General features: G+C 40.2%; 1 protein-coding gene across 1 annotated transcript in view; it reads left to right on the forward strand.

Moving 5' to 3' along the window:
• Positions 1-288: 288 nt before the first annotated feature.
• LOC308667239 (arylsulfatase H-like) overlaps positions 289-26,416 on the forward strand; it is a gene marked incomplete at both ends in the record, with an annotated part of 90,069 nt that continues 63,941 nt past the window's right edge. The window contains 2 exons of the mRNA XM_081326381.1: positions 289-320; positions 5,911-6,048. Coding sequence (XP_081182507.1) covers positions 289-320; positions 5,911-6,048 — 170 coding nt within the window. The remainder of the gene's footprint in view (positions 321-5,910; positions 6,049-26,416) is intronic.

Consider the following 26,416-nt stretch of genomic DNA (forward strand, 5'->3'; position numbering starts at 1 on the left):
CAAACTCTACTTAAAAGTAAATGAATAACCAAAAATGTTTTGGGAGACTCAGATAAATGACCCTGCTTTCCCTGCTAACACTCCAGATTAGAATACCAAAGGTGAACATTTGGCTTTTAAACTTCTTGCCAATGAATGAAGTATGCTGTCCCTAAATATTTGTGTCAGTTTTTACTAGTAGTATTGTCATTAAGCCACAACCTATAAAGTAATCCAAGGGTGGGGAAAGTGATTTCAAAACAAGAAAGAAGTCCTGAAATCTCTTCTAGTTCTGCTTCTGGTTGCATTATGATGCTGCTTAACAGTGGAGGAAATGCCAGGTAAGAGAAGCCTTAAGCAACTTTGTTTCTGATACTCATTTTGAAGATGATCTTCCTTTTTACCACAGGGCATATTGTTTGTTGTACTGCTAGATTCTTTAGTTTCTATCTGTTTTTGTAATTATGTCTATGAGTACTTTTTCATATAATGGTGGCTATGGCTGTCCTTGTAAATAATGGTATGCAAGAACAGTAGGTTGTGTTGACAGTTATCTTTCTAAGGCTTTTATATCCATAAATCCAGTTCAAACGACTTTGCATCTCCATAAGCAGGGATAGGATTATGCTAGAATTTATTTATCTGAGAAGAGTGGGCAGTTTTTCAGCAATCTGAGGAGACAGCTGGGGATGAGAACTGAGATTGAAAAGCTGAATGCTCCTTACAACCATTTTATACAGATAGTGATAGTTTCTGTGATGGTTCATTAATGCCTGACTTGTTTAGGAAAAGTTCTAAACAAGAAGATAATATTGTTAATCTAAGGCTGGTTTTGCAAACCACACTTAACCAAGTTTAAAGACTTGGTGGCTTCATTCACATATTATGCCAATCTTATTTTACCTAGATTTGTTTTGTGGTTTAGCATATTGTGAGAATGATTACTTTAGAGAATGATATCTCAGTGCAAAGGTCTTTGCCTGCCACAGGCCAGATTCTAGTGCAATTTATTGATTTGCATAGCAACATTGTTATACAGATGACTGAGTAAGGAAATTCTGTGATCTGAAAACTGCTGCCAATTATCTAAAAATAAGATCTGAAGGCAATTTTCTTTGGGTTAGTCAGGGAGGAACATAGCAATTCTCTAAGAAAAAAATAAATTTGTTATAATGAGTTTTTTATTGTATTAGACAGGAAGTATAAGATGCTTTGTTTGGGAAATATTTTAAGTTTGTAATGGAAGGAAGGAAGGAAGGAAGGAAAGAAGGAAGGAAGGAAGGAAGGAAGGAAGGAAGGAAGGAAGGAAGGAAGGAAGGAAGGAAGGAAGGAAGGAAGGAAGGAAGGTGGGATAAAAGTATGGTCTCATCCTTCACTCCCAGTAATCTAAGTACTTGTGGCTGCCACTTTCTTCTCCTCAGTATTATTTTTTTCTTTTCCATACTCATGTCATTCTTTTTTCCTCATTTTTCATGACTATCAATTCTTCTATGGTTCATGTTTATTACTACATTTAATGCTATTTTTATTAAATTTAGACATTACATTTTAAACAGCCAGCTTTAAGTTGGCTTCTTAAATAAGAACATTTTATTTTTGTAATGTTGATATTACTTTTCTAATATAATTCTAATGTAATTAGAATTAAATGTACAATTATATATCTTTATTCATTCATTCATTACAATGATGTCACTGTATTTAGACTTACACCTAAGAAATTAAAACAGAAAAAGAAGAAACTCAGCTTCACCCTGAATAAAACATTTATTTATACTTACAAGAAACTGGGTGTCAAGACTGATTCACCCTTTCACCTACATTTTCTCCCTCCCTCACAATTTGACAAAAAAGGGAAGCAGTTGTGGCATGGAATCCAAAAGTGTGGGGGGGAGGGGGGTATCTAGGCAACCAAGTCTTCTTTGGAAGTTTGCAAGGACAACAAGCCTGGCTGTTTTCTCATAACAAAATGAACAGAAGTGATTGGTGGATGTATTTGACTGTGAGCGGCTTGGAGGGAAATGGGGAAATAACTATGCTTGTGTTTGCATGGGAAATCAGAGCTGGTTTCGCTTCTTGTGTGCCAGTGTAGATTTTCAGTAAAGTACAGTATTATACTCTTGGTAAAATTATGTCCCAGGAGTTTTGTTTTGTTTTTTGTTTGTTTTTTTGGAAATGACAACTGGACAGTTGACATTGGGTGGATCAGATTTATATCAGTAGAAACTAAAAAGGAGTAGCTCCATTAAGTAAGAAATAAATTGGAAGTTGATTATTGATGTGTTTTTATTCAATAGTTTTGATAAGGTTTTATAGCCAAGTGGATGTAAATCAGACATTTTGCACAAATGTTTTGCAAATCCTACAGATGTTCCATAAAATTTGGGTAGGGTGTTTAATATAGTTTTGTAGCCATCAATAGATTGAAGTAAAGCTTCCAAGAAAAACTGAATACAGAGTTGTAGTAATATTTGGTATTCATAAATTTAATTTGATTAATCTATGGAGACAACTAAATATAATTGAATGCAGTGCTTTTTTGTAAAAAAAAAAAGGTGCCGGAACTCACACATGTCATACAACCCGCCTTGCCTACCCTACAAGGTTCCATCCAAAAAAGGTGCCGGAACTCTGTTCTGAGCGTTCTATGAGAAAAAAAGCCCTGATTGAATGTATTATAAAAAGATCTTCATGGTACATATTCTTATCAGAATTTCAAAAAATATATCTATACCGCATTACATTTGACTGAAAATTAATATCTGACCTTGCTGTATTACTATTGTTTATTTATATTTCTTTGCCTTCAAATTCTCAACAAATAAAAGTTCACCAAAAAAACCATTAAAACCAAGGAAAAATAAAATGAGTAAAAATAAAGAATAGAAGATGACAAGAATGAAGTTTTGAAGATTAGTATGACTTTGTTGTTACAGAAATGGCTTGAAATACTCCAGAAATGTAAAGCAAAAGATGGGGTTGTAACTTTTTTTTGTACTCTGCTGCACTGAAAAAAGTCAGGGTATGCCAGGTAGTTGGTCTTGTACCTTGTTTCTTACTTTCTTTCCCCACCGTGTTGCACAGACATCTTGTGATAAATAATTGTGGGTACCCATTCTGCTTGAATTGTTCACATAGATACCTGATCTCCAGCTGTTTGGCTTGCTGGGTACTACAGTAGTTCTCATCCTGCCATATAGTGTTCTGATACAATTCTTTTTGTGTGACAGTGGATGGTTGCTTCTGAAATTCACCATTTGTGGAGTGTTGGTGGCATTGCAATAAACTGTAGTTTCTAGGCTTCCATCCTCTTGTCTGTTGATAAGTACATTTAAAAATAGTAATTGCCTAGCTGTTTCTTTCTCCATTATGAAATGTATGTCAGAGAAGAGTTGAGTATGGTATTAAAATCTTTTAAGTGCATTTTTCTTGATGATGACAAATGTGTCATCCATGCAGCAGCACCAGAATTTAGGTGCATAGTTCAGAAACACATGGTGTTCTAGTTCATGGAGGACATTTTCTGAAATGACTCCTGATATTGGGGGACCCATGGGTTTTCTTTTTATTAGTTCATACATTCACTTTTGAATGCGAAGAAGGTGTGTTGACAGTATTGGAGTAGCTTCATGATTTGTATCCTGGTTAGGTTGTTCTGATCTGTGTTGTACTCTTCTTCTAGTTTCTATCTATTACTTCATATGCTAAGTGGGGAGGGATGGATGTAAATAGAGACACTACATGAAAGGGGACCATAATCTCTTCAGGAGCCACATTTAAGCCTTGTGGTTTTGTCAGAAATTGTGTGGATGATGTGACTGTGCTGTTTGAGGGTTGGGTCAGGAAGCTTAAGTGTTCTGACAGCCATTTAGCCAGTGTCTCATAGCACTATAATAGGTCTGAGGGGGACTCCTACTGTGTGTATCTTGGGGAGTCTATAGAATTTTTCTGGAGCAGCATCTGTTCCTCTCATTTTCCACCATTCCTTCTTCATTATACAGTTGTTTTGTTGGAGTTGGCTAAAATAAGCATTCAGTTGGGTGATCATTGTTCTCATCTTTGATGTCTTTGCAAATTGAATGCCTTCATTTCATAATCTATGCAGTTCATCACCACCATTGAGCATAATGATATTTTCAGGTCTTTCAATGTGCTTTGCTTTGGATTGAGTGTTTTGTTGGTTTGTGTGAGACCAGCATTGCCTATGATTTTTGTCTGATAGCATGTTTATCTGGCTCTTCTATCTCTACTTTGTTGAATATGAATTCCAACGTGGCTATGAATTCTTTTGGTTTGGCATCTTGTGTGTTGAATCCCTCATCATGTTCAAGTATGTGTAGTTCCTGCTGGCTTAATTGCTTGATAAATTAGGGACCAGGTTTGCACAGGTTTCAGATCATGGCTTAAACTTTTGACTTTTATCTTACAACTATTTCCTTTCTCTCGCCTATTTTTCATTCTCTAGGTGGGTAACTAATTCTTTAAGTTGTGATAGGCAATGCACCTTAGGTATATTGATAGCTCTGTTTATATATGCCCAATTGTAAATAGTAGTCATTGATTAAGGCCTCTAACATATATTTGCTGAATGCTTTTGTGGTACATCTGCCCATCTCTGAGTTGAACAGAGGTCGGTATTGTAGGCTGCATGGAATGACCCCTTCTTGAGTGCATCAGTGTAGGAAGTGTAGCTGTTTGTAAATGGATGCCTTGTGTGCTGTGAAGGATTTCAAAAGTGAAACTATTTGAAGCGCTAGTTGCCCAAAGCTTTCACAAATGAAGGTGAATATATGTGTCCCAGGATTATGTTCCAGGATCCAATCTGGGTCAGTCACTGGGACCAGAGATTTTGTCTTCTGAGTTTTGGGATTCTTCAGGGAACTTCTCTCTAGCAAAGTGTGTGGTGTTCTGTGTATGGTATTGAAGGGTTTTGGAACAAAGAAAAATTGTTTAATCTAACTGTTGCTTTCTTGCTTTTTGTAATCAGCTTTTGGACCAGGGAAATCTCATCCAAGCTTGGGAAACATGTACATGGATGCGATATACTGAAGGAAGGATTAAGGAATGATTGATGTCTTCTTTATGATGTAATGGCTCTGTTGTCTGATTTTCATTGGCTTACAAAGTTTATAAAGCAATGCTATCAACTTTCTAAGGTGTACTGCCAGCATTCCAGATTGTTGGCCATCCAGCTGCTTAATTTGATCAAATAAAGTGCTGCTTGATCAAGAAGTCTCCGCTTGGGTTATCTGATTAGATTGATATGGTATCTCAAGTTTAAATAAGGGACTGGGACTGTTGTAAGTTGCTTTTTAGATGTTGATTTGGGTGTGTTGATGGCTGGCTTTTAAGTGCTTAGCTGTCATTTGCTTGTGCGGCTCAGCCCTTGCCTTCTAAGTACTTGATAGGCTGGTAGTAAATCAGCACTCTTGTTGATGCACCCCAATCAACATCTAAAAAGCCACTTACAGCAGGCACCATAAATACCACACACAGAACAGCATACATTCTGCTAGAGAGAAGTTCCCTGAAGATGGGCTCCAGCACAAGTCTGAAAGTTTGGAAGACAAAACTTCTGGTCCTGGTGACCAACCCAGATTGGATCCTACATTTAATAACTCTGCTCATTGAAAGTTCAGCTGTGCTCAAATCCAGCTCAAATTCTCTACTGTCTGGCTGAAAAAGCAACTTGTTTGTGCAAATTAATATCATATTTCCTGAATAAATATCACCATGGTCCATTTTCCGATTAAGAAAAGAGGCAACCAAAAGTTAGAGAAGAAGCTACAACATTTCATTAAAACTTTGGCATCAGAAGGTCTTTCATTCTGTATGTGATTCTGTTGAAGAAAACCTCTACCAGTGATGATTGTGGGACATTTTCTTTCTGAAAATTCTAACCTACTGGTAATATTGCTCTTATTTTTACAGTTATTCAACTGTTTTGCTTGTTTCCATCTTATTTTTCCAAATCTGGGTAACCAGCATGTCAAAACCTAACATTTTGATCCTAATGGCAGATGATCTTGGAACTGGCGATTTGGGATGCTTTGGAAATGATACTATCAGGTAAATGTTACAAAAAATAAATAAAAATAAAGTATATTTTTAAAATTAGGTTTAAAGAGTTTTTTAAAGACTATTCAAGAATAATGCAGTAATTTTTAATGGGGGATAATAAGAAAGCTAAATGAAGTGACATGAAAATATTGTCTATCAGTGCAAAATATCTAAGAAGCCATATAAAGGATACATATAGATTTAGGCCTACAATATGAATCATAGATACCTAGTACATGTCTCAGTGATATCACATGCATCATGATTGTTATATAATCATGAATATCTATTCAAATATGAATAGATATTTGAATTTAGGAGAGTGATCTCTTGTATTACTATGCCTGTTCACTTAGAAAAAGGGATGAAGAACACAAAAATAGAAGGCACACAACAGAAGCCCCTTAAGCAAAATCCATAGGCCATTCTTGTAGTCAAATTTTAGCCACACAAGGCAAGAATTTTCATAAGTAAACTTGACAAAAGAAATCATAGTAATTTGATTAAGTTATCCAATTATGCATTTCCAGCAGACTTCAAAATGAGCATCAGTTTCCATAACGTATCAGATTTCTTATAGCCCCATTCTCTTTTGCCATCTAGTGGCAACAACAATTGCTGATTAACATCTGACTTGCAAAGCTAAATCAGTCGCACATCTTTGACTTGAAGAAGAAAAAGAGATTATATTTCAGTCTAACCCCTTTCTTTCTAAATGCCGTGTCTCCTTTATATGACAGAGAGGCAGTCATCCACTGATGTCAATCAAATGTCTCCCCACATTCTTACATATTGTCAGGACCACCCAATCCACATCTTAGGAAAGAAGAACTCTTGGAGACAGGATTGTCCAAGCAGGAACTTTTACTAAAACATGATTGTCAGTGGAAAATCTAGACAGGATCTGGAAACTGTGTTGCAGATTGATACTTTTAAAGTGTCCCTGAGTAAAAAAAAACCCTCCCCTCGGTGCATTTGGTCAGTCCCAGATCAATTAAGGTTCAGGTGTCAAAACCTTCCATGGGAAAAGGGATCTTCCATGCCTTTACGATATTTGCTTTCTCCCCTTCAGATTCCAATCGGAGATACAAACCAGAATCTCTCTCTCTCCCCACCCCTTTCTTTGTTCTTCTCAGTTCAAAGGGTCTTTCTCTGGTCTTTGATGATGGCCTCCAGGCAGGCTGAATAAACAACCTTGCATCTAATAGATAGGGATGGCCAATTAACATCTTCTCTTCTCCTCCTTGGGAATGGCAGAATCCAGTGAGGGGTGAGATTTAGGGGTATACAGATAGGGATTTAGGAATGGGATATAAATGGATTCTGACAATCTGCTCTCCTTAAAAGAAAGATAGGTCCATCTGTACAGAAAATAAAATATAAATGTTAGCCCAGTTTGTTAGGATATTCTGTATGAAACCTCTTAAGCAACTTTGGTGCTCTGATGTGGTGTTTATTGACCCACTCATTTTCTGAGGAGGGGAAGTTTTTCCAAGCTACTAGATATTGAATTGCTCCATGGTGTTTCCTGGAATCTAGGATTTCCTTCACCTCAAAGTGTTGTTCTCCTTCCACCATGATGGGAGGTGGTGGTGGTGGGGTTCTTGTTCATAGGGGTGACTGTTGTTCTCTTTTTAGTAAACTGCAGTGAAAAATTGGGTGTATCTGCCTAAGATTTTTGGGTAGTCCTAATTCAACTGTTACTGGGTTTATGATTCTTTTAATTGGAAAAGGTCCAATATATTTTGGTCCGAGTTTTTTTACAGGATTGTAGTGATTTAAGGTATTTTGTGGATAAATATACCATCTCTCCCACCCTTAATGGTATGGGATTGACTCTTTTTTTGTCTGCCTGTGTCTTGTATGCCTGTCTAGCTTCATCTAAAGCTTTCCTAACGATTGGCCAGATGTTTTCTAATTGAGCAATCCATTCCTTCAGTTCGGGAATTACCAGTTCATTTGGGGTTAGTTCTGGCATGGGGTTGAAACTTTGACCGGTAGCTACTTGAAAACGAGTGTAACCTGTGCTGGAGTGGACTGCATTATTATATGCTACTATTGCGAAAGGCAGTAGGACCGTCCAGTTTGTTTGCTGGAAATTAATAAAGCATCTTAAATATTGCTCAAGTACTGAGTTACATTTTTCACATTGACTGTTTGATTGAGGATGATGACTAGATGTCAGTCCCTGAGTAGTTCCTAAAAGGGATAAAAATTCTTTCCAAAATGCTGACATAAATTGCACCCCTCTATCAGATATGATGTGTTGTGGTGCCCCATGCAATCTGTAAATATGCTGCATGAAAAGTTTTGCTAAGGCTTTTGCAGTCGGGATCTTTTGGCAAGGTATGAAATGCACCTGTTTGGAAAACAGATCTGTGACAGTCCAGACTACAGTGTTCCGATTGCTTTCTGGTAATTCCACTATAAAATCCATGGCTATTTCTTTCCATGGGGCTGAGGGGTTTGCCACCGGTTGTAACAGTCCTGGCAATTTCCCTTGCAGCCTCTTAGCCATCACACAAATTTGACAGCTGCCCACATAGCTTTCTATGTCCTTTTTCATGGAAGGCCACCAAAATTACCTTTTAGTTAGGTGTAGGGTTTTTACAAACCCGAAATGTCCTGCTGATTTTGTATCATGGCACAGTTGCATGAAATTGATCCTCTGGGTAGTAGGTATGTATAACGTCTCACCCACCCAGGGTAGTCCATCTTTAATTGTGCACACATGTCTATTTTTCTGGACCCATTCATCGGTTTCCAAAGACTTTCGGAATTCTATTCCAGTTAGGCTATCCACCTTCGGCTTCATTTTAGCTTGGGCCCTGGTGGTGATTGGTGCTGCCAGTTGTTGTTTAGGCACAAGTGGCTTAGAGTCAGTGGCCCGTGTGCTGTTATATTGAAGCATGCAAGATAATGCATCCACCAGGAAATTCTTCCCCCTGATAAGTGTTTGAGAGTGAAATTGAATTGGTGAAAATGTTGGGACCAGCGGGCTTGCATAGGAGTGAGTTTCCTGAGTGTTTTTAGTGCTTCCAAATTTTTGTGATCTGTCCAGACCTGGAAGGGGATTTTATTTCCTTCCAGGAACTGGCGCCATGTAAGTAATGACCATCTCACAGAATAATTTAATTTAATTTAATTTAATAATATTTATATACCGCCCTTCTCCCTGAGGACTCAGGGCGGTTCACAGGGCAAAAGTCAAATAGAAAGTACAAACATTAAAAAGAGATTAAATAATTGCCCAAGTTAAAACAATTAATACAATAATAAAACCCCAAAAATAAAATTAAGAGTACAAAAAAAATAAAAACCCCACCAATCCCCATCAGGCTAGGCCGGCTTGAACAAACAAAAACGTCTTGAGATCGCGACGAAAGGAGCGAAGATCGGGCGCCATCCGGAGCTCTACCGGCAACTGATTCCACAGCTCCGGAGTGCCCACAGAGAAGGATCTCCCCCTGGGCGCCACCAATCGACATTCTCTGATCGGTGGCACCCTGAGGAGGCCCTCTCTGTGGGAACGCACAGGGCGCAGGGAGCTTGATGCCGGCAGCAGATGTTCCCTAAGGTACTCCGGCCCCATGCCATGAAGGGCTTTGAACACCATTACCAGTACCTTGAATCTCACCCGGAAGGCAACTGGCAACCAATGCAGCTCACGGAGCAAAGGTGTAACGTGGGAGTATCGGGAGACTCCCAACACAACTCTCGCGGCTGCATTCTGTACCAGTTGGAGCTTCCGGGTGGTCCTCAAGGGCAGCCCCATGTAGAGAGCGTTGCAGTAGTCCAGACGAGAGGCCACGAGCGCATGAGTGACCGTGCATAAATCATCCCGGCTAAGATAGGGACGCAACTGGCGCACCAGGCGAACCTGGGCGAAAGCCCCCCTAGTCACAGCTCCTATATGGTCTTCCAAGGTGAGCCGTGAATCTAGGAGGACTCCCAAGTTGCGAGCCCTATCTACGGGGGGTAATAGTTCACCCCCCATAGCAAGAGGTGGAATGTCCGAATAGACCCGGGATGAAGATATGCAAAGCCACTCAGTCTTGTCGGGGTTGAGTTGAAGTCTGTTCCTCCCCATCCAGACCCGAACCGCCTCCAGGCAACGGGACATCACGTTGAGGGCATCACTGGGGTGGTTTGGGGTCAAAAAGAAAAGTTGGGTATCATCCGCGTACTGATGATACCCAACTCCAAAACCACGAATGATCTCACCCAGTGGTTTCATGTAGATGTTGAACAGGAGAGGCGAGAGGACCGACCCCTGAGGAACTCCACAAACGAGAGACCTCGCGGTCGACCTCTGCCCTCCTGCCAACACCGACTGCGAATGTCCCTGGAGATAGGAGGAGAACCACTGTAAGACTGTGCCTCCCACTCCCAGTCCCCTGAGACGCCGCAGCAAGATACCATGGTCGATGGTATCGAAAGCCGCCGAGAGGTCTAATAGGACTAGAACAGAGGAATATCCCCTGTCCCGAGCCCTCCAGAGATCATTCACCAGCGCGACCAATGCCGTCTCCGTGCTGTGCCCGGGCCTGAAACCCGATTGGTATGGGTCTAGATAATCCGCTTCATCCAGGACCAGAGGGAGCTGATGTGCCACCACACTCTCAACAACCTTCGCAAGAAAGCGAAGGTTGGAGACAGGACGAAAGTTGTTCAATACAGCTGGGTCCAAGGCAGGCTTCTTGAGGAGAGGCCTCACCACCGCCTCTTTCAAGACGGCGGGGAAGCTACCCTCACCCAAAGAAGCCGATATAACTGCCTGGAACCAGCTGCGTGTCCTCTCCCGGGCTGCATAGACCAGCCAGGAAGGGCACGGGTCCAGTAAATAAGCCTCCTTTTCCCACACAGGCCAACGTTGTTCTGTGTCTGTGAGTTTCCTGGATGTATATGCACATGGTTGCAATGCCCCCTCATCATTTTCCTGTAATAATATGGCTCTGACCACCATATCGCTAGCATCTGCCTGTATTATAAAAGGTTTATCGAGATCTGGGTGTCTCAGGACAGGTTCAGCAGAAAAAACTCTCTTTAGCCTCTCAAATGCTGCTTGACATTGCATTGTCCACTTCAGAGGCTGGCTGGTTTTCATTGGGGACCCCCCCCCCTCGTTTTCAACAAGTTTGTGAGGAGCAGGGCTATTTGGGCAAATGAAGGGATGAATTGGCAGTAGAAATTTGCAAATCCCAGGAAACTTTGCAATTGCTTCCATGTGCAGGGGGGTGCCCATTCTAATACTGCCCTATCTTTCTCAGGGTCCACTTCGATGCCCTCTGGGGATATGCGATACCCCAGATAGTCTATTCTTTCCTGGTGGAATTCACATTTTGATAATTTGGCATATAGGTGGGCGGCCTGCAACTTTCTCAGGACTGCTCTGACTAGGTTAACATGCTCCTCTTTGGTCTCAGTGAAGATAATCCATCAGTGTCAAACCAACCTTCTGATCTAACTTCCACCTAGCTTGCAGTTGAGTATACTGAAACCAAGACTGTACGATATTTTCTTGTTTTAACTCAGCTAACAACCTTAACTGCCAATCATTCCCTACCAATCTAAGTAATTGCTTATAAGAAATCATATCCAAATTCACACCCGTAGATACACCCTCTATTGTGTGTCCAGGAATCCCCCAAATTGGTATTTTATAGTTCAACTTATAATAATACTTTTTCCAAACACACAATAAAGCACTTCTTAAAATATGAGATTTTGTCAACTTTTTTTATCATAAATCAAATATGCATGCCACCCATATAATAAATCCCATCCCTCAAGATAAAGTATACTTTTATTTGTTAAATTAAGCCCATCACTAACCAGTGTTAAAACCACCGCATCATAATATAATTTCAAATTAGGCACCTTAAGTCCTCCTCTTTCCCGTGCGTCTTGTAAAATCTTAAGTTTAACTCTCGATTTTTTCCCCCACCCAAATAAATTTATTAATACCCTTCTGCCAATCATCCAAATTAGCATCCTTTTTCAAAATAGGTATCATTTGAAACAAAAAGAGAAACTTTGGTAAAACATTCATTTTAACAGCTGCAATTTTTCCCAACAAAGATAATTGTAATTTTTTCCAATTATCTAAATCCTTTTGTACTTTTAACCATAACATCTCATAATTATTCTTATATAATTTCACATTAGAAGCTGTATTATATACTCCCAAATATTTAACCTTTTTCACTATTTCATAACCTGACAATTTTACTAACATTTCCTTTTCATTCATGGTCATATTTTTAGATAATATTTTAGTCTTATTATTATTTACCTTAAAACCTGAAACTTTCCCATATTGAATTATAATTTCCATCAAATCTATAATCGATTGAATCGGTTGGGATAATGTATCAACCAAGTCATCCGCAAATGCTCTTAACCTATAATTTTTAATTTTTTTTAATTTAATTTATATAATCATTCTGCTTTATTTTTATTCCCTTTATTTTAGTTGATTCCCAAATTTTAATCAATAAAATCTCCAATGTTAAGACAAACAGTAATGGTGATAGGGGACACCCCTGTCTTGTACCTTTTTCAATTTTAAATGTGTCTGTTAATCCCCCATTAATTATAATTTGTGCCAATTGTTGTTGATATATGGCCTTAATAGATTGCAAATATTTATCCCCAAAATTCATCTTCTCCACAACTTTCAATAGAAATTGCCAATTCAACTGATCAAAAGCTTTTTCAGCATCCAAAAATATCAATGCCGTGGGGACTTGGTTGTTCTTATCCAAATACTCAATCAAGTTAACTATTTGTCTTACATTATATTTCATATATCTTCCAGTTATAAATCCAGACTGATCAGTATGAACCATTTGTTTCAAGACTTGCATTAATCTATTTGCCAATATTTTTGCAAAAATCTTATAGTCTGTGTTTAAAAGCGATATAGGTCTATAATTCTTAGGCTGAGTAAGATCTTGATCTTCCTTTGGGATCAACGATATAAAAGCCCTTCTCCAGGATGGAGGCACTTCCCCTCCAGCCTGGATATTATTAAATAATTCCTTTAAAGGTTCTACCATCTCTGCAAGTAAGGTTTTATAATAAATTGCTGTTAAGGCATCTGTTCCAGGAGCCTTACCCACTTTTAACTGTTTAATTGCTAATATAATTTCCTCAGAAGTAATTAAACAATTCATCCCTTCCGGTTGTTCATATGAAAGCATAGGAATATGCGCTTCCTGTAAATATTTATCTATATCTAAGGCTTGTATATTCTCGCTAGCATATAACTTTACATAAAAATCCAAAAAACCCTTTTTAATCAAATTTTGTTCATATGTTTCTTTACCCTTATATTCTATTTTCTCTATAGTACATAACTTCTGTTTTTTCCTTAATTGATAAGCTAGCCACCTACCAGGCTTATTTGCGTTACAAAAGGTATTATGCTTCGCATATCGCAAATTAGTTGCAACCTGATCCACCATTAACATATTAAATTGCTCTTTCAACAAATTTATTGAAATCCTTAGTCTCTTGTCTGATGGATTCAAAATAAAAGCTTTCTCCTTCAATCTAATCTCCTCTTCCAATTCTTTACATTTTTGCATCTGCTTACGCCTATGACCATTATTCATATGAATCAAAATCCCCCTCATATAAGCTTTACTAGCATCCCAAACCATTTCAATCGGTGTTCCTTTATGCATGTTCAAAACAAAAAACTCTTTCAAATAATCTTTACATTTCTCTGAAAGTACATCATATCTAAATAAATTTTCATTCAATCTCCAAGATCTTCTGATCCCATCTTCCCTAAATAGCTCCATCCATACAGGACTATGATCCGACAATGTTCTAGGAAAAATCTTGACCCTGGAAATAAGATCACCAGTAATTTAAAAAAATCAATTCTGGAAAACGATTGATGCCTGTCTGAGAAAAAAGTAAAATCTCTGTCCTCCAAGTTTCGCTCCCACCAAATATCTCTTAATTCCAAATCATCTTTCAAATAAAAAAAACTTTAGGCAATCTAGAATAGTTAGGAGAGTTTTTAAAAGATCCCTTCTTGTCCTTGCTTGAATCCAAAACACCATTCCAATCACCCATCAAAATAACAGATTTATAATCCAATTGAGTTAATTTATCATGTAAAAACTTATAAAACTTTCTTTGCTGTTGATTAGGAGCATATAATCCAACAATGAGAATTTTCTTGCCTTGTAACAATAATTCAGTAATAACATATCTTCCCTGTGGATCAGACTCAATTAATCTAGCAGATAAGTCTCTTCTTAGATAAATAACCACCCCACTCTTTTTATCTGGAGCAGATGCTATAAAGTGTAATCCCAACTGGGAATTAATCAAATTCTTTTGATCTTTTGCACAAATATGAGTTTCTTGTAAGCAAACAATATCATTTTTATGTTGCTTCAGGTAGTGAAATACTTTCCTTCTTTTTTGTGGTGAATTTAAGCCATTAACATTCCATGTCAAAAACTTTATCGCCATTCTTAGCGACCTGGAGCCTCTGGAACACTGCCTGAAGATCCACAGTTGGTCTCTTCAGTCGCGCCCCTCCCACCGGCTCCGTAGTAACAGGGCCTTGTATCATAGGCCTAGAGTCCATCTTCTGTTTCAGTTGCTCCTTTTCTTTACGTTTATGTGAGCCCACTTTATCATACAGTCTTTAACAAGTTCTGTCCCTGCGGCGCTAATTTTCTTAGATGCTGAAAAAGCTTTTGATCAATTGAATTGGCAATTTTTGATGAAAGTTTTAGATAAAATGAATTTTGGGGTTAAATTTTTGCAACCAATTAGGGCATTATATCAAAAACAAACGGCCCGAATAATAGTTAACAATAGTTTGACTGAAGCATGTAATATTGAGAAGGGCACAAGACAAGGGTGTCCGTTATCACCTTTATTATTTGTTTTAACATTGGAGATATTATTGATAAAAATTCGGAACTCGGAAAAAATTAAGGGTATTCAAATTAGAGATCAGGATTATAGATTGAGGGCGTTCACAGATGATCTGGTTGTTACAGTGACCCAGCCAGAAAATTCTGTTGTGGACCTGATGGAGATAATAATGCAATATGGGAGGGTTTCTGTATTTAAAGTTAATGCACAAAAAACTAAAATTCTGGCCAAAAATATGACAGTATCGCAAAAGGCTCTTTTAGAAGGATTAACTGGATTTGAGATTGCTAAAAGGGTCAAATATTTGGGGGTGTTTTTGTCACCCTCTAATACAAAGTTATATAAAAATAACTATGAAAAACTATGGGGTAAAATTCAAAAAGAAATGGAGAGTTGGGAAAAATTGCAATTGTCTTTGTTGGGAAGAATCGCAGCAGTGAAAATGAATGTCCTGCCTAAATTTTTATTCTTATTTCAAATGATACCGGTTCTTAAGAAAGATTCTAATTTGGAAGAATGGCAACGGGGTATCAATAAATTTGTTTGGGCAGGGAAAAGGCCACGAGTTAAACTTAAGATTATTCAGGATACTCGTGAAAGAGGTGGTCTTAAAATGCCCAATCTTAAATTATATTATGAAGCTGCTGCGTTAGCAGGGATAAGTGATTGGATTAATTTGACACAAGAGAGATTATTAAATCTTGAGGGCCACGACTTGTTATTTGGCTGGCATGCGTATTTGTTGTATGATAAGAAGGTAGATAATGTGTTTAAAGTGCATATTTTAAGACAGGCATTGTTGAGAGTTTGGAAGAAGTATAGATACAAGTTAGACTGTAAGATACCATTGTGGGCAATTCCAAAACACGCAATAGAAAACATAAATGTTGGTTTTAAACATGACGTGACTACGTATAAGGAGATTTTAAGCTTGGAAAGAAGTGTATGGTGTTTAAAATCGTATAATTTCTTGCGAGATGAGAAGATTGTTCAAACCTGGTTTCAATATACACAATTACGGGCCAGGTGGAAAGAAGATCAGAAAACTGGTTTTGCAATGACTGATGAAAATTTGATAAAGCAAATTAGAAATCAGGGTCCAGCACATATCAAACGGATATATCTTGCATTGATAGAAATTGATTCAGAAACAGAACTGGTTAAAGACTGTATGATAAAATGGGCCCAGAACATCCAAGAAGTTATTACAATGGATACGTGGGAAAAGATCTGGGTGAGGAACGTAAAATTTACACAAGCTCAAAACTTAAGAGAGAACTTTTATAAAATGTTTTATAGATGGCATTTAGATCCTAAAAAGCTTGCAAGTATGTATCCGAACTATCAGCCAAAATGCTGGAGGTGTGGTGGTGAAGATGCAACATATTTTCACATATGGTGGACTTGTAGAAAGGTCAAGGCTTTTTGGATAAAAATTTGGTGGAATATGCAGAAGATCTTCAAGCAAAAGATAAAGTTTTGTCCGCAATTCTTTTTGTTGGGTATAATTACAGATGCTACTGTTGTGGACACTAAGTTGATGTTAAATTTAGTTACAGCAGCAAGACTTTTAATAGGTCAGTATTGGAAGAAGGAGGAACTGCCGACTATAGAAGAATGGACTTTAAAGGTTTCTGACCTGGCAGAAATGGCAAAGATTTCGGCTTATTTGAAAGATCATTCACAAGAACGTTATATTATGGAGTGGGAAAAATGGATTGAATATATCCAGAAGAAATACGGGACTAAAAAGTTTCACTTAGCATTTGAATAAGTCTTCCTTTCTTTTTTCTTTTTTCTTTTTTTTATATGTAATATTAATATTGCTTGTAGTTATTTTATATGAGCTAGAGAGTGATAGATTTAAGAATTTATTGTTGGTAGCATATGGATGTTTATGATTGTTCTTTGTTTTTATACCCTGTACTTAGCTCTGGGAAGTTGGGGGGGGAGGGGGGAAAGGGGGGAGGGGTAGGGAGGGATAGGTAGGGGAGGGGGAGGGGGGGATTGTTAAAGATAAAATGTATTTTAAAACTTTTCAATAAAAAAAATTAAAAAAAAATCTTTTGCCTTTGCAATCGTATTAAGTCTATATCGTGTCCCTGCATAGTTTACCACTATTCCAATAGGTATCTCCCATCTGAACTGAATCTGTCGGTTTTTAAGCTCATCAGACAAAAAACCAAAATCCTTTCTTTTTCTCAACATTTTAGGAGGTATTTCTTTCAGAATTATAATATCTTGACCTGCAATTTGAAATCTCTGTTGATAGAAGGCCTGGATGGTTGCATTTTGAAGTGACCTTTTAGAAAAATAAATCACCACATCTCTAGGTAAATTTTTCTGCCTCGCAATCCAGGAATTGACCCTGAAAATTTTATCCACCTCCCTTGATAGCTCCTTAGGATCCCATCCCAAGATGGGGGCTATAACTTTAATCACCTCCTCTTGTAAATCCTCTCGAGGGTTTTCTTTCAACCCCCTTATTCTCAAAGCAAATTCCATTTTTTTATATTGTGAAATAATCACCTCATCCTCAGTTTTATCAATTTTATTTTCTGCTTTAGCAATTCTATTTTCAAGTTTTTCACTATTTTCCACAACCTAATCCACACGATCATCTAAACATTCAATATGTGCAGCCAGCCCTTGAAGTGCAAGCAAAATGTCTTCTCTCATCTCTCTATTTTTACACTCAAGAAGATCAGCCACCTCTTCCTTTATTTGTTGAGCCATTTGTTGTGCTTGAAGGTTCAAAGCATCCTGCAGGTCTTTAAGTGTAAGTGCTGGTGGTGAAGGAGAGGGTGGAGGGGATCTGGGCTTTGAAGTGGATTATGTTGCAGGCTGTGTTACAGGAGAGGAAATTAAAGTTTTAGAAACAACAGGAATTGCCTGCCGTCTTGAAGCCATTTTCCAACTTGCTACAATTCACTTTCTCTTATCACTTTCACTTTCCCTCTGCACTTCAGAATAAAAATAAAATCGAAAAAAAAGAAAAAGAAAAAAGAGGAACCTTTAATAATAATAAAAAAAATCTTTAAAACTCTATAATCCAATGTACTGTTTAGACTTTAACAGACTCTTCCCACTTTATTCTTTCAAAGAAAAAAACATTTTGGCGCCATCTTTTCTCTTTCAAAGTCAAATTTGTGTATGGGGAAGATTAAAGCACCCCGAGTTAAAGTTTTAAATACTTGCAAATTTACTCCTCCTGGTCAGCTCTGTCTGCTTTAAGATCAATCATAAATCACTACAATCCGCAGATGTGGATGCAGCGTCTGGCTTCGCCCCTGCTTCGGAGCAAAGGCGTCCTGGATTCGAAGAAAGCCTCGGGCTCCGTGGGAGCTCTCACCCTCCAACCCCCAGATATTTCTGGGAGGCCTTGGGGAGCTCTACCACTACCTAAGGGGGAAGTTTACGAGCCGCAGGACAGCTGATTGTCACCATCTCCATGGATCTAAGGAAGCCTCAGGATGGGCGGCCAGAGAAAGCCGCCATTCAGCATGGCGTTGCCACCGGAAGTCAATATAGTCACTGCCTTAAGGATGGGTGGAATGGATCCACTTACCAATGGTTCTCCCTCTGAGCTGTCTTCCAAGGTGTCCATCGCCTCTGCGGTATAGGCCAGAATCCAATCCCAGTTCTTGGCAGGGGTTGTGGCCTCTACAGCTTCTTTCCCCTTCATGGAAGATTCTTTTGTGTTGCCTTGGGACTTCCTTAGTCTTTTTATTTTTATTTATTTTAATTCCATTTATATCCCGCCCTTCTCCGAAGACTCAGGGCGGCTTACAAGCTTAGCAGTAGCCTTCATTCTATGTATATGCCTGCTTATTAGGGCTTTCACACACACCCCAAGCGGCATTATTACAAAGTCAGCTTAATTGCCCCCAACAATCTGGGTCCTCATTTTACCTACCTCGGAAGGATGGAAGGCTGAGTCAACCTTGAGCCTGGTGGGATGCGAACCTGCACTAATTGCAGGCAGCTGGTGTTACTTAAGGAGGCATTAGCCCACTGCTCCACCAAGGCTTTTGGAGGATGATGCCTCTGATTTATGCTGGGGGGAGTTTGAGCGGCATTCTGCAGCATGGTGACCCTCTCTCCCACATTTGAAACAGCCTGTTGATTTTTTAGCCGTGGACGGTGGTTTTTCCCCCTCACGTGTTTGCTCGGGTGGCGGGTGGCCCAATGGTTTCCCCTGGTGGTGCCTCTTCAGTAGGTCTATCTCCACCTCCTCTGCCAGGACATACCAGTCGTTGAGATGGTGTGGGTCTCCTCGAGGCAGGCAAGCATCATACAGGTCGTAGTTTAGCCCGTCTTTGAAATGGCTAAGGAGGATGTCTTCCGGCCAGTTCAGCTTGCTGGCAATGACTTGGAATTCTTGGGTATATTCAGCCACCGGCCGTCTGCCCTTCCTCACTGTTTTGATTCTCTCCTGGGCCTTACAATCAGCCAAATGATCCTCAAACTGCCTCCTCAAGGATGACGTGAATCGGTTGAAGTCGTTGAGTTCTGGGGCGTTGGAGTCATGGAGGTTCACCACCCCATCTGCAGCCAGTCCATCCAGGGTGGATTGCACAATACGGATGCAGGCTTTGTCACTGGGGATGTCCCGTCCGTATTCTTCCATATAGCTGAGGACTTGGGTTAGGAAAAACCTCAAGTGTGGTGGCTCCCCCCTGAATTTTGCTTCCAGGGGCAGAAGTCTTTGAATGGATCGTTGTCTGCACAGCGGGTGGTATTGCCCCTTATCCAGATCCCCGTCTGTGGTTCTGGGGTGGGTGGGTACTACTGAGGCAGCAGCTCCTGTTGCAGCAGACGGTCCTGGTGTTGCAGGTACCGGAACCCCCCCCCCACTGTCTCTCCAGTTGCAGCCCCAGGTGCTGCTGCGGCTGCAGTATTCAGCTTTCTCCTCTCTTAGTGAGCTAAGGGTTTTCTTCATCAGGTCAATAGTTCTTTCTAGGTTCCACTCCTCTTCACTGATGTGCAGGGAGCTCTCCATCTCTTGCCTCCATTCAGGTTGGTGGCCGCCCCGCCTCAGGGTCACTTTCCTCGATGCCTTTTCCCACTCGCATTTCCTTCCAATGCCCATCGACCACCGCAGTTTGTGGTCATGCGTCTCCAACACCTCTTCCCTGGAGTGATATGATGCTTCAGCTTCTGACCATTGGTGGGGTTTCGTTTGGGGGAAAAACTCCCTTTCCATGTGGCTTTCCTCCTCCCTTGCTTCATCATTAGACATTGTATTTTTTGCAAAGTCCCCCGGTAAGGTTTTTCCTTCCAGGTTGACTCTTACTGCAGATCCTGTCTAATGGCAGGACCCACCCCAATCCACATCTTAGGAAAGAAGAACTCTTGGAGACAGGATTGTCCAAGCAGGAACTTTTACTAAAACATGATTGTCAGTGGAAAATCTAGACAGGATCTGGAAACTGTGTTGCAGATTGATACTTTTAAAGTGTCCCTGAGTAAAAAAAACCCTCCCCTCAGTGCATTTGGTCAGTCCCAGATCAATTAAGGTTCAGGTGTCAAAACCTTCCATGGGAAAAGGGATCTTCCATGCCTTTACGACATTTACTTCCTCCCCTTCAGATTCCAATTGGAGATACAAACCAGGATCTCTCCCCCCCTTTCTTTGTTCTTCTCAGTTCAAAGGCTCTTTCCCTGGTCTTTGATGATGGCCTCCAGGCAGGCTGAATAAACAACCTTGCATTTAATGGATAGGGATGGCCAATTAACATCTTCTCTTCTCCTCCTTGGGAATGGCAGAATCCAGTGAGGGGTGAGATTTGGGGTATACAGATAGAGATTTAGGAATGGGATATAAATGGATTCTGACAATTATGCAACCCAGATGCATGCAGGTGATTTATGAATGTACATGTAATGCATTTGGTTTCATATGAGCCAAAGCAGCTTCTATCTTGCAGAAATTCAGATTCAGTGGAGTAGCTGACACCATGGAAATATGGGAGGGGAGGGCTTTTCAGGAATGATTATGTGGTAAATGCTTGGGATTAATAACAATTGAATAGGGATGATAGGATTGATTCAAATTCATCTTATTTATTACAAGTTAAATTAGCAACAAGTTAAATAAAATCAGGAATTTCTAGTGTTAATTTTATATAAACCTTAATTGTATATAATAATTTAATTGTATTTGACAATTTTACACATTCAGCAATGACTAGCTGCAAAAGAATGATTGCTTTGATAGATATGATCTTGGAAATCTGGTTTGAGATTGGCATTCCTTACTTTTTTTTTAATGAAGAATGTAGACAATTGCTATATTGCTTTTCCCTTCCTTCCCTTCCCCCCAGTGCTTTCTTCACAGTAACTCAGTGGCCAGAGAAAAACATATTTAACACATTTTGAAAACAATCGAGCTATCACAAAGGTTGAAATAAGAAATCACAGAGTCAAACTCTGAGGGCTTGGAAAGCTGTTAACCAGGGAGTAAAGAATTGCAGAGTTACAAAATGTGAGATTCACGTTGATGATCAGAATGGTGATGTTCTGGACTAAGAACCCAGAAGAAAAGAGGCATCAGAAACACCTGTCCAACACTGCTCCAACAAGAAATCAACAAAGCTGTGATCTCCTCCATCAACCCCCACCCCAGATACTATGCAAAGGCAAAGGCAAAGGTTCCCCCGCACATGCGTGCTAGTCGTTTCTGACTCTAGGGCCCGGTGCTCATCTCCGTTTCAAAGCCGAAGAGCCAGCGCTTGTCTGAGGACGTCTCCATGGTAACAGGCGCTCACTCTGTTACGCGGCACTCGGGATTCGACCCACCAAACTGCCGACCTTCTGATCGACAAGCTCAGCGTCCTAACCCACTGAGCCACCGCATCCCTTAGATACTATGAGTACCTATCAAATAAAAATTACCAAGTCTTCTGCTGATCATCAATCAAGGTTGTGAAAAGAGCAAATTTAGCTAATCCAGAAACTCCAAGTACATAATGTAAAGAAACACAATAAAAGATACAAAGGATAATTAGGCTGTTGTCATGGTTCTTTTTTTTATTAAAAGGTTTTAAAGTACATTTTTGAACATACAACCCACCCAATACCCCTAACTCCCCCAGCCCCCCTCCGACTTCCCAAAGCAGAATACAGGGTATTATTTTCACAATCTTAATCTAAAATATACTACCGTATTTTCTGGCGTATAAGATGACTTTTTAACGCATGAAAATCTTCTCATCTTATACGCCCAGTCATCTTATACGGGTCATCTTATACGCCCAGTCGCCTTATACGCCGGAAAATAGTAAATCCTCGGGAGCAGAGACGTTAGTGGAAACAGACAAATCCAGCGCTCGAGAATGGCGAAAGACGGCCTCCTCATAAATAAACCGACCAGCCCAACCGAGGCTGAGGCTCCAGCTTACTGGTGTCCTACGGCATCAGCCCTTTTCTTTTTTTTTTTTTTTTGGAAGGGAGCGGGAGTCAAGCGCGTGCCGAGCCGCTGGCGCTCCATGAGCACAAGAGCGTAGGAAGCCAGGCGGAGGCCGACCTGACATGTTCATGCAGAGCTAAGCTTCACCTGACCCTGGGAGTTTGACTTCAGGGTGTGGTGCCACGGCAGACCTACAGCAACACCCGCCCAGGAAGGTGCAGCTCAGGAATTGCGACAGGCAGACCGCAGCGGAAAGCTGGCACTGGGGCTTCAGCAGCCCAGGGTCGCCCCTCCACCCTGAAGTAGAAGGCGACCTTGGGGAGGGTGTGTGTGTGAATCTTAAACTTTTGGCGCAGGGCTGAGCCCATTTCTTCCCCCCACACACACTCCACCACCCTGTTCATTAACTAACCTATGGAAAGAACTGCCTTCTTTCAGACCTGGTGCCTTCCCGAAGTGTTGGGCCACAATGCTCGTCGCTCATGGCTGAAACAGCCAGCGCGCGTAGCTGAAGTAGAAGGGGGAGCCAAGGCGAGAGGAGATGAGGTTTAGGCGAGGCAGAGCAAAGCTGATCTCGAGGCCAAAAGCTCTTGATAAGCTTTCACCTAATTGAGAAGCAGCCCTGACTTCCTACTTACCCACATTTTCCGGCGTATAAGACGACTTTTTAACCCATGAAAATCTTCTCAAAAGTTGGGGGTCGTCTTATACGCCCAGTTGTCTTATATGCCGGAAAATACGGTAACTAACTATGATTACACTTTAAATCCAGTCGCGCTTTAACTCTCCTTAAACATCATAATATATCTCCATTACAAATATTCTTCACATATTCCAAATTCTACCATTTCTATCTGATTCAAAACTTTCAAAATCCATTCTTCTATAATAAACAAATCAGCCTTCTTCCAATATCTTAAAGATCTTACATATTCCACTAAATTACTTTAACTTTAAAAATTGTAATCTTTTACAATTCAACCATACATAATAATACATTGCATTATCACAACCACATCTTCAACATTTAGACTAACAATTTAAATACGTACATACTAATTTTTAAGATCTACTGTAAATACCATCCCCAAATATCCACCATTATTAGATCTTGATTATCCTACGATCTTTAACAAGTTCCATTTCTAAATCTTATTTCTATCAAAGTCCTCCATTAATCTCTACTGTTATTATTATTGTTGTTGTTAGTTGCGAAGTCGTGTCCGACCCATCGCGACCCTATGGACAATGTTCCTCCAGGCCATCCTGTCCTCTACCATCTTCTGGAGTCCATTTAAGCTCACGCCTACTGCTTCAGTGACTCCATCCAGCCACCTCATTCTCTGTTGTCCCCTTCTTCTATTGCCCTCAATCTTTCCCAGCATTAGGCTCTTCTCCAGTGAGTCCTTCCTTCTCATTAGGTGGCCAAAGTATTTGAGTTTTAGCTTCAGGATCTGGCCTTCTAAAGAGCAGTCAGGGTTGATCTCCTCTAGGACTGACCGGTTTGATCGCCTTGCAGTCCAAGGGATTCGCAGGAGTCTTCTCCAGCACCATAGTTCAAAGGCTTCAATTCTTTGGCACTCAGCCTTTCTTATGGTCCAGCTTTCACTGCCATACATTGCAACTGGGAAGACCATAGCCTTGACTATACGCACTTTTGTTGGCAGGGTGATGTCTCTGCTTTTTAGTGTGCTGTCTAGATTTGCCATGGCTTTCCTCCCCAGGAGCAAGCGTCTTTTAATTTCTTGGCTACAGTCCCCATCTGCAGTGATCTTGGAGCCCAGGAAAATAAAATCTGTCACTACCTCCATTTCTTCCCCATCTATTTGCCCATGCAGCCCATGTCATTCTTTGATTCTTAAGATCTTTAAATAAAACCAAGGATTGGACAGCTTCCAAAACTATTTCTTGTAACTGTCGCTCTCCTTCTTCCTTTCCTTTTTTGACTTCTGAGGATGATGGTAAGCCTGCTTTCAATATATTAGAATAAAAATCACGTACCTTCCATACTGTATTAGGACAATATCTTTCTCCAGAATAATTCACCACAATCCCCGTTGGTATCTCCCACCCGAACTGAAGCTGTTGTTTCTTTAATTCATCTGTCAGAAAGAAAAAATCTTTCCTTTTTCTCAAAATTCTTGGAGGAATCTCTTTCAGAATCAAAACCTCCTGATTAGCCACTTTAAGTCTTTTATTATAAGAGATTTGAATGATCTCATTTCTAATCTTTCTCTTTGTAAAATACACAACCACATCCCTTGGCAGTTTCCTTTGTTTAGCAATCCAAGAATTAACACGGAATACTTTATCTATCTTCCCAAAAAAATCCTCAAGTTGAAACCCCAAAATAGGCACCAGGGCATCCACCAACGTCTCTTCCAGATTCTCCTGCAGATTTTCTTTCAAGCCTCTGATCCTCAAGGCGAATTCCATATCTCTATATTGCATCATCATCAATTCATCTGCAAGTTTTTCCATTTTATTCTCCACTTAACCCATTTTAGCCTCCAGCATCAGATTATTTTGTTTCACTTCTTCCACACATTCATCCAGATTCTCAATACAGCCTGAAAACACTTGAAGTGCCATCAAAGTATCCTCCCTTATTTTCTTGCTCTCCTTTCCAATAAATTCTGCCACCTTCTCAAATATTTTTTCAGACTGAATATTTAAGGCATCGTTTAGAGCATATTGTAAATCTTTTAAAGTCAATACAGATGCAACAGCTTTGGGAGGTAACTTCAAAGACTGTGTTCCAGATTGCTGAACAAACAATGCCTCCACACTTTTAAAAACGGGTCTATGTGGTTTGGGAGCCATTTTTGCAACTAATGACTTTCAATACACACTTTCACTTTCTAGTCCATTTATTACTTTGTAGTTAAACTGTGAAATAACCAAATATTGAAAATAACTTTTTAACACCTCCAAATTATAACTAGCTCTTTTAAGGTTTAAAAGTCCATTTTACATATTCCTACTCAGTTCAAACAGTCACTTTACTTTGAAGAAAAACACTTTCACTTCTTGTTAAAAAGAAAAAAAATCAGTCAGGCACCATCTTCCCCTTTTTTCAAAACGATCGTTGGAGCAGGAAGAGAGTTTGAGTTTCAGAGTTAAAGCTTTGTGGTGGTGGCTCAGTGGGTTAGGACGCTGAGCTTGTCGATCAGAAGGTCGGCAGTTTGGCGGGTCGAATCCTGAGTGCCGCGTAGCAGAGTGAGCGCCTGTTACTCGTCCCAGCTTCTGCCAACCTAGCAGTTCGAAAGCCCGTAAAAATGCAAGTAGAAAAATAGGGACCACTACGGTGGGAAGGTAACAGCGTTCCGTGCGCCTTTGGCGTTTAGTCATGCCGGCCACATGACCACGGAGACGTCCTCGGACAAGCGCTGGCTCTTCGGCTTTGAAACGGAGATGAGCACCGGCCCCTAGAGTCGGAAACGACTAGCATGCATGTGCAGGGGAACCTTTACCTTTACCTATTTGATATTTATACTGCTCCTGCATCAGCTCTGCTGCTACCATCACTCAAGATGTCAATCAGATCTGGCAGGAGTGGATTCAGTGTCTTGTTCTGCTAAAGCAGAAGAGTCCTTCATCCAGAGCATTTCCAGGCTTCAGGGGGGGCTCTCACCCTTCAGGCCCCAGAACAAATGTTCTGGGGCTCTAGGGGAGCTCTACCCCTACCTGGAAGCTCCCCCTCCCCTCTTTGCCCGAGGAGAAGGGTTTTCAAGCGGCAGAACAGCTGATCATCAGCTATTCCGCCGCTTCAACGGGATCGAAGGGCCGGCAGTCGAATCCGACCGTCCTCGCCGCTGAAGCGCCACCTGGAAGTCTGCTGTTGTCATGGTTCTGATTAAAAAACACAACAAAGAGTTCAGCATGATTATTTATTCTAAAAAGTCTATAATGAACAGAAATGGAGCATTAGCACTCATGGATGGATGCCAGAATCTGAATTCTCCTTCCCTTTGCACAACATATTAAACACAATTAAATATACTTCTCTACACATCTATTTCTGTCATGAATCATATTCTCCAATTAATTTGAAGA

This window comes from Vipera berus (assembly GCF_964194415.1).
Source record: "Vipera berus genome assembly, chromosome: 4".
In the NCBI taxonomy this organism is placed as follows: domain Eukaryota; kingdom Metazoa; phylum Chordata; class Lepidosauria; order Squamata; family Viperidae; genus Vipera; species Vipera berus.